General features: G+C 34.0%; 1 protein-coding gene and 1 pseudogene across 1 annotated transcript; both read right to left on the bottom strand.

Annotated features, from left to right (window-relative positions):
- LOC106330038 overlaps positions 1-3,166 on the bottom strand; it is a 4,177-nt pseudogene extending 1,011 nt beyond the window's left edge.
- Positions 3,167-3,285: 119 nt separating this feature from the next.
- LOC106331449 (V-type proton ATPase subunit E1-like) lies at positions 3,286-4,741 on the bottom strand. Its single transcript, XM_013769805.1, has 6 exons — positions 4,509-4,741; positions 4,322-4,422; positions 4,070-4,226; positions 3,787-3,983; positions 3,598-3,697; positions 3,286-3,528 (listed from the first exon to the last, which is right to left on the bottom strand). Exons 1-6 carry the CDS (start codon positions 4,608-4,610, stop codon positions 3,493-3,495), a joined length of 693 nt encoding a protein of 230 aa, XP_013625259.1. The 5' UTR covers positions 4,611-4,741; the 3' UTR covers positions 3,286-3,492.
- Positions 4,742-9,838: the final 5,097 nt, after the last annotated feature.

The following is a 9,838-nucleotide window of genomic DNA, read 5'->3' as shown; positions in this document are numbered from 1 at the left end:
TATGTTTTTTAATAATTGATTACTAACCTTACCAAGTTTTAACAGATTTGTGGGGTCCAGTTACATCCCATCTATAATCCAGTTCTAAATTTCATAGTGTATATGTAATTATACTACAATATGATTGAATTCTATTTTATTACTTTAGTAAAACTGTATCTGAGTTTTGAATTTAAAAATATTTTCGCCATTAATAGTTTTTTTCTCATTAATATGGTTTTAATAGAACCATCTAATAATACTCCCCAAATTCTCCAAGCTCTTTAGATTTTTTTAACAGTTTAGAAAACATTTATTTGTTTTAGAAAAAAAAAACAATTATCAAGCTTACCAATGTTAGGTTTTTTATTTAATGGCAGTTTTGTAGTAAGATTTCTGGGGCATGATTTGAGTCACATAATTGATAAGTTTGGAGTTTTGATTACTCGGAGGATCTAGTCTTAGTTTGAAAGTTTTCTTCATCCTTTTGTAATCTCGATTTTAGAAAAACTCCGATTGTATGTTAGAGATCTAGATTATACGTACGTAGGAGAGCTTAGAAGAAGGTTCTGATATTGTGGTTTGAGTCTTGATTTTGAAGATGGGAGAGATGAAGTTGGGTTTTTTATTTAATCGTATATGCCTCAATGATTCTCTGAGCAGTATCACAATAATGGAAAATGATTAAGCTTAGCGTATATGAAGGAGAATTAGAAATTTATTGGCTTGTATATCAGAATATTTTGTTATGTTAGTGGAAGGAAACAACATTAACTTCCTCGGTTTGATTTGCCAAAACGGTGGCGTTGAAATCGACACGTGGCGAGAAAGCCCCCCCCTCTCCAGAGTGACGTGGACGCCTGAGAAGTCAGATATTTCAACTTTATATATATAGATATATTAATAAGAAGAAAGTGGTGTTATATTGCAAATAGAAAAAAAAAATGAAAGAGAAATCAAAGGGGTGGATGATCATTTATATATACCAGTGGACCAAGAAATTCACCACGTGAATTATCATCTGTAAACACAAGGATGAAATAATTGATGGTCACTCACAAAGTATGTTGTAACAAAAAGGAGATAGCACATATATATATGTATATAGAAAGCTTGTAACTAAGTGGTAATGTTGTAGTACATGTGAGCTTTACGCCAGCGTCCATCATGGCAGTGTGTGTCTCTGAAGGATATGGGTTCGGTTTTGGCTGGGCGTACTGAGTGACATAATAGTTGAGACCAAGAAAATCATATGAACCAGCAACGAGTTCCGCTCTTCCTCGGTGAAGTTGGGAAGCCGACTACCCACAATCTGCCTCATGATGTCTGGGTATCTACCCTTTGTTAACGGCTCCATATACCTGATCCAAGTATATTTTTGTTTCATTATAATACATAAAATACAAACTGATACATTTTTGGTAATATATAAAATTATATATACCATCCATGGAAGAATTGGTTCATCCTCTCAGCTGCTTCTATGGAGACAGGATCAGACTCATCATATGGAAGAAACCATCTAGTTATCATCACAGGTCCAATCTTCCCTTTTTGGAACTGTTCATCACGTGATATATATATATATATATATATATATGTGACTATACATTAGAATCGGATATATTAGATTTAGACCACCTTTTCACAAATGGAGACCACTCACCTTATATTTGATCCTGTAAAGATCGACGACCGTGGCATGAGCAAGAAGCTGGTTATGTGCAACGATGTAGGGTTCTGTTGAAGAATTTCCGCCGTAACACCTGTTCTTGGTATCAACCATAGGAGAACATCGACCGGGTGCATCTGTTCCGATCGCATAGCCTCTTGTAGGCACTGTGTATAGCTGGTTGATCGTGATCCAATGCTTTACCTTTCCACCACTTTTCACCTAGTCCACCATTCATAAATGGTTTAGGAACAGTGAAGGCATGTTTGTTCATATACTTTGGGTGGGCATTTTACCCGAACCTGAAAAATCGAACCGGACCGATCCAAAATTATCCTATTCGAAACTAAACGAAAAAATTTATAAGTACCTAGTTGGATCAAAAATTTCTATACCCAAAAAAAAAAAAAACCCGAAAAGAACCGATTCAAATAGATCCAGACCTCAAAAGAACCGACCCGAATAGGCAAGACCTGATAAAAACTGATTCACACCTAACCTAAAAACATGAATATCCAAAACTCTGATTTTATTTTTTCTGTTTATATATTTTAGTTTATAATTTAGTTGAAATGTCTTTTTATTAGTAATCTTCATTATTATTTTTGTAACATTTTCAACTAGTATGAAACTTTAAATATCATATTTAGAGTTTAAAAATATTTAATTTTTTATTAATAATTTTTTTTTTTGTTATTTTAAAAAAATTAAAATAAATAATAAAGATTTCGGCAAAATTTTGATGGAATTCTAGTATTTTGAGTCTTTTTCAGGTCTTAAATACCCAAACCCGATCCAAACTTGCTACAGATCCAAAAATTAGATAAATTTTACCGGTGTTTTAGTTATAGATCCAGACCGACCCGGACTGATCCGAACCGAAAATTTTTAAGTATCTAGTGGAGTCCAAATATCTAGGATCCTATTGATCCGGACACAAAAAGAACCAATCCAAATCCGACCCGAAGATCCAAACGTAGATGCCTAAAACATACACCTAGCTCCATGTCTGTTTTTATCATCTCAGGCTTCCACATTTGTGTTTTTGTCTCAAACACCTTGACTCCTTGCAAGTTTATTACGTAAATCTTACCGTCCATGATGTCAGCGACCTTATCCTACCTCAAGAGCCTAGGAATGTCGGATAAATCAGTCACCTCATATATCTTGGAACCCACGGCAACATAGATTCGGAACTGTTCCATAGGAGAAAGCGATGGGATTAGGACCAAGCGATTGCTGTTGACTTGCCGGTGGAGAATGTACGATCGGTTGTCTTCAGTTTCAAAGTTAAAAACGATAGCATAGAGACATTGTTCGGGCAACCTAACAAGGATCGTCTCGTGTATAACTCAGGGAAACGCGACAAGTGAATGGAAACTCTTGGAAACGTGAGAGATAGTCGGATAATAGCTTACGGGTTACACGTGCCACGATACCCATGATGAGGTCATCTGGAAGTGACATAATCAGTGACGGTGGTTGCTCCTTCATTGCCCTAACTTTTGACGACATGATCTAGAGTTAGGCCTCAGACAAAGAAGAATCACCGAGTTGGCTAGAGAGAAGAAACCACAAATCCTAAATTATTAATTATATATATAGCTTGGTGTTGAATCTGAAGCAGGCCTTTATTAGAAAAAGAAAGAAAGTCTTTATTTATTTTTATAGCCAATGATAACACTGGGGAATGAGGAAAAAATACATATGCGTAACACAAAGAGTTCGATGGGGTTTTTTGGCATCAAAATAAAAGTGTTGCAGAGAAGATAAAAGAATCACAACAGATAGAAATATTTCCCAAACCCGGTCTGAATCACATCTTCGTCTCTTTTCATTCATTAGGCAGCAACTTGGCCGAACAACGACCTACGGATCTGTGGAAAGAGATGAGTGAATCAGAGAGCTTATGGATCACAAGAAAGTATTGAATTTGCTATTCATACCACTGGAAGTTTCATACGGAATGCAACATCAAGACGCGCATCAAGTGTGTTCTCGCACACGATTTTCCCATCCCGAGAAGCTAACACAACACCTCCAGAGCTATATAACATGTTCAACATTACATATTATTAGCTATATCAAGCCAGATCTAGACACCATAATAGTCCTTTCTAAAAATGAATTTATACCAGTGGAGAGCATGAGGATCACTAGAAGTAGGAGGAGGGGGAAGGAAGATGGTGGTGTCCACGGCAACCTCTGGAGCATGAACATTAGCTTTACCAGCATACTCCTCCTTGGCGCCATCAAGAATAGATTCAACGAAACCCAAATCCTCTTCACGGCAACGCAACAACACAGAAGGTTCTTTCAACCTAAGCAAACACTGCAAAGTAACTCAAGAGTCAGACGACCACAAAAGAATGATTCAAGATAACAACTACAAAGCAGAGCACATGTTGTGCATCAAACCTGAACAATGAGATCCTTGAGAAGCTGTTTGTAGGCATCCTCATCGCCACTCACATTCAGAAGATCCTTTGCTGCTTGGTCCTTCATGGCATTGACAATATCATCCTGCGCCTGAAGAACTTTGATCCTTGACGCATTTAGCTGCATCGAGTAATCACTGAAAACCAAAAGCAACGTATTCAACAAATTCGAATCTATAACAATAAAAGGCAATCCAGATTAAAACTAAATCAAGATCAATCAGAAACTAACATCTTCTTGCGAACATCGGCTTGCTTCTCCTTCTTCTCATAGTCTTGCCTGATCTTCTTCTTCTCCGCCTCAACTAGCTGCAGCTTCTCGATGTTGAATTCCTACACATTTTTCATGATAATCAGAATCGAATTACCACTGCAATCGAGAGATCCTGAGAAGTGGAACTAAACAGTGAGGGGCGTACTTCTTCGGCGGAGACGGAGATCTCGTTTGCCTTCTCCTCGGCCTCTTGGCGGATGAATCTCACCATCTGCTGGATCTGACTCGACACATCTACGTCGTTCATCTTTGCCGGAGAGCGTTGACGATCGGAAGTTTGAAGAGATTTCGAGAAATCTGTGGCGCAGGGAGATTGGAGAGTAGATCGGATTTTCGCAACGTGGAGACTAGTTTATTTGAAGTTTGTTTGTATACTGGAAGGAACAAAACGGGATGCAGTATTCTAGAGAATAAAGGAAACGACAAGGCGTCTAAAATAACGACTTTGTTTCTGAGCCATTTCAGAGGCCGAGAGGCCCAAAACCCACATCTGTAATAGGCTTTAACGTCGGCTCCAAGATGGGGGGGGTGGGAAGAAAACTGACCCAACCGAATAAATGTTTCTGTCTGAACCATTTGGTTAAAAGTTTTTGCATTCCAAATGGTTCGGTTTGGTTCGATTTTAAACAAAAAAATTGAATTTTTATTTAATTAGATTAGTAAAGCTTGTTTCATTTGATTTATACTCGTTTTACCATATTTTATTGATTTTGGGCCATTGTTGACGGCTAAATTTTATTTTAGATTGAAAGATAGAGATTTGAACTCCTTCATAGATTGATCTTGAACTCCTTATTTATTCATCTATGATATTTATTCAGTCTTTGATTATGTTTTCATTGATCATGCCTAAGTAAACAACTTCTTAGATTTAGGGTTTTCTAGGGTTTAGGATGAATTGCTAATTGATAGGATTGCTAGGGTTATCTAATTGAATTCTTCATCTTCATTACTTTTAAACCTAGATTTGGATTGACAACCTAAATTCTAGATCATAGGATAATTGGTCGGCACGAGAGTGGTATTGATTGCCTGAAATAATCTTGATGAGCTAAATGCTTATTCGCAACTAGAGTTAGTTTAGAGATTTAGTAGAACAGATAGAATCTGAACATTACATGCTTGTCTGAATTGTTTGGATCCGCTACAAAATTTGGTTTTCTAGTCTAGACATAGATAATCTTCGCAGTGAGAGCTGGTTGACTTTACAATTAAGTGATATGAGTTCTAGAATCATTCCTAACAAAACCCCTTGATACATATTGATTGTAGTTCTGAATTGCAAGTTAGAATTCTCTAGATCTATCGCTTTTCTTCCATATCTTACAAACCGGTTTACTTTTTGATGTTTACTGCATTAGATTATTTATTGACTAACTTAGTCTGATAGCCATATATAGATCTAGTGTGTGAAACATTGAATCTTTGTGGATTTGACCCTTAAGTGATACAATTAACTTCTTATTAGAGAGAGTAGCTTAAAGATTAATTTGAACCTATTTATGGCTTCAATCATCTTGGCCACTTAGTCCAAGGCCAGCCCTTTGTAGTATTTTCTAGACACCTCGACTACAAGAGGCGAGCTCTGGAGTGGCAAGGATAAGAAAGGACCGAGTCAAAGTGACAAAGATGCAAATTTTGGTACACATGTGCACCCAAAGGAATCAAATACCGGTCAAGGATATGCAAAATTTGGCACACATGTGCACCCAAGATACACATCGTGATCGTCTGATACCTCAACTGTTGCTTTTAAAAGAGAGAAGGAGATGGAGAAATAGACTTAGGGTTGTGGCAACCATTTTATAATATTTAGAATATACATTGTATGCTCTTCGAACTCATCATTTATTTACTTCTTTTTTAGAAGTCCTTGTATTCAATCACTTTACTATTCAATACAAATCTAGTTCAGAAAATCAGTTTTAGAGTATTACTCATCAAGTCTCATCCTCACTTTTCTTAATCTTCCTCCTACTAAATCTTAGTTGTGGGTTTTATCCCCCATATCATATCCCATATGAATGCAAAACTACATAAATGGAAAAATATAAGAGAAAAAGACAAAAATAGCACTAAATCAAGTTTTTGTTCACAAACTAGCACTCAAGGTCAAAAGTCACAAAAATAGCACTTAATGTTTTATCAAAAGTCACAAACTTAGGGTTTAGAGTTAAATGGTGGGGTTTAGGATTTAGGGTTTAGGGTTTAGAGTTTAGGGTTTAGGGTTTAGGATTTAGGGTTTAGGGTTTAGAGTTTAGGGTTTAGGGTTTAGGGTTTAGGGTTTAGAGTTAAGAAATGAGGTTTTGGGGATAAGATTTCAAATTTTGAAAAATAAATAAAATTAAAATTTTCAAAAGATAAAATGCTATTTTGGTCATTTTAGTTTTTGAGTGCTATTTTGTGATATAAACTTAGAAATGTGCTATTTTGGAGATTTGCCCAAAATATAAAGATTAGTACTTATTAATCTGTTTGAATATAGAAATATTGACGGAAAATATAATGTTAAGTGAAATAGTTCAAATACATTTTTCAAAAGTTCACATTCCTCTGGTAATAATTAGCTTAAAGTGTGGATTACATTGTTGTTGTATAGTTTAAAGCAATCTTCATATCTTAACCAGCCAAAATATCGAAAAAGGTAAATTAAATTTTTATAAAAATTATCAGATGTAAGAAATTATCAGATATAATATACTTAAGATTTAGAGGATTTGAAATTTGTATAATAAATACTAACCATTACAAACAATGTTTCCATTTTGCATTGTCGTAATTGTAAAAAAAAAATCATTTAAACCAACCTTTTAAAAAGAGCATATTAAAACATGAAATCTCATTTTTAGAATAAACTATTGCCACAAGTACACTTTCAAAGTGTAGTATAAGTTCTATTAAGTATCCTGATTACAGTTTTATAGTGTAATGCACGTGCAAATCAAAAGTGGTGTGCACTAATAGACCGAACAATAAGGTCGTGAGAAAGTGTTGGAAAGGACCCCAAAATTAAGCATCCCCCAATAACATTTAATCATTGTTCAAATTGTCTAAAATGGATTGTTAATGAGAGTTGTCTCACTACAAGACAACGAGTTACAGTCACCTGCTGGCTCACCATCCCACACGTCCACCCCCACTTAAATTTTATATACCAGATGTGTATCATACTATAATCAATTTGTAAACATCCTCATAAGTCACAATTTCAATCAAAAGTGGATTATATCTATGAGGACAATGTCTATTTTAAACGAGTATCTGTAATTTATAGTTTTGTTATATTGATCAGTGTCATAATTTTGTTTGTTAATATATATATATATATATATATATATATATATATATATATTATTTTTTTTGTTAACCGAGGGTCCCAGGCCGGGGCCCAGACATCCCTCGAGGCCCGCAGCAGCCACGTCATTTCCACTCCAGAAGTAGCAGGGTGGGCCCGAGTGGCCCGGCGTAGGGGTTAATCTGAGGGGAAGGTTCGAACTCGCGGCCCTTAGGACCATTACGAGCCGCCTCACGCCACTCGACCACCAACGTCGGGTTTTGTTAATATATATATGGTCTTCACGATTGCAACATTCAACATCAAACTTAAATTTCCTTCTTCTTTTATCATTTTTAACGTCAAGTACCACTATTCCCATTATAGCTGTAAACTTTTCTCAACAAATATATATTTAAAATTCATTTAACGATCAAATGTTACATAGAGTACTGCAACTTTCATCTAAGGAGCCAAGAAAAATAAGAGAAGTGTCAGCAGAATGTGAAATGTATCATACAAATCAGATATCTTGGATATTTCTTTTACTAATTTAATATTTGTTCTATATTTACATTAAACATCTCTCATATTTGATGGGTCATGTCGTCAAAAAATAATTAGTGGCAAAAGTAAAACTCGTGAGTGTACGAGCACCATATAGGTTTAATTCATTGGTGTGGCCCTTGTCGGGTCGCCACATAGATATGACTAAGATTTTTAACTGTAGACAATTAAATAAGAGTCCAATCCGAATCATTGATTGGGTAATCATCAACTTTTCTGAATGAACTCTTTTTGTCACAATCATTCCTCTAATCACAAATATACACTCTGTAGTAGTATTTATATATTTTCTTCTCAATAGACCCAATATTGTGTGGGTTACATGTTCCCCATAATAAAAAGAAGCACATAAAACATTTCATTTTTAACCATAATTGCAGGAATAAAGAAACCACAAATAATAAGTTCCCTGAGTAGACCCATAGTTTTAGTGTGTATGAGCAAGTACACCATTTATAGATAATAATTGGCCTAATTAGTTCATTATTGAAGCTTTCGCTTTATTCTACCAATAGTTTCCCAATTTATTAAAAATCCTAGTTATGTTTTGTTGATATATATATCTAGTAGGAAGTGCATAAGTAAAGGAGCCATTGCGTTTGAATATTATTGGTAGATTTATGATATTTATAGTCTTTTTTTTTTGTAAAAGCAATGACATTTATAGTCTCAAATGGTGCCGTTCAAAAAAATGTCTCAAATAGTTACTTGCCTACTTACATGTATAACTAATAATTCTAGTCCTATCTTTATTTGGATGTAATTTATATTAATCACAGTAAAATATATAAAAAAAGTTATATTTATAGTTTCTTCCTTTTTTATTACAGAATCAACATGAGGTTGGACATATAAGAAATGAATTTTCAAAATTTTAGGTAGATATTGTTGATTTTTTTTTATTTCGAAATTATATTAGTTGATTAGTCTGTTCTTTTCTTTTTCCTTTTTTCTTTTTTCTGAAACACGATTAGACTGTTCTTTTTCCCTTACTAGGGTTAAACCCGCCCTACGGGCGGTTGAGCAATTTAAAAAACAACTAAACATATTTCAAATTTTAGTATATATTTGAATATAGCTATTTATATATAAGTGTTTTTAATCTTTTGTATTAATCTTTAATATTGCAAAAGATTATAATAATAAGATATTATTTTTAAATTATTTTTACAAAGATATCATTTAACTAATTATCCACCGTTCAAAACTAAAAATAAATTTTGTTTTGTTACTTTTAATCCAAAAATGGATAATAAACCAACTGATTATTAAAAAATATAATTAAACTAAGTGCGGGTTTATAACTTTATTTTTTATTAATAATTAAATTTGATTTCTAAATTATCAATATCTAATGAATTTACATAATTTTTGTGTTTGTGAAAATATAATGTTAACCTACTTTGTTTGAAATTAAAATCACACATTTAAAAAGTGTCACTGTAACTATCATAATTATCATAGTCTAAGAATGAAAGGTTAAACTCAATCGAACAACAGTTCATTAGAGCTTAATGGAGACAATAACATTATATTCATGTTTTACTGATAAATTTTAGATAAATTTCCAAATGTGGTAAATTTCTTCACTTGACGATGTGTTTCATGAGGAAAAAACAAATTCTACTTAATTA

Source organism: Brassica oleracea, chromosome C3 (genome assembly GCF_000695525.1).
Source record: "Brassica oleracea var. oleracea cultivar TO1000 chromosome C3, BOL, whole genome shotgun sequence".
Lineage (NCBI taxonomy): Eukaryota > Viridiplantae > Streptophyta > Magnoliopsida > Brassicales > Brassicaceae > Brassica > Brassica oleracea.
This window is presented reverse-complemented; position numbering and strand designations above follow the sequence as displayed.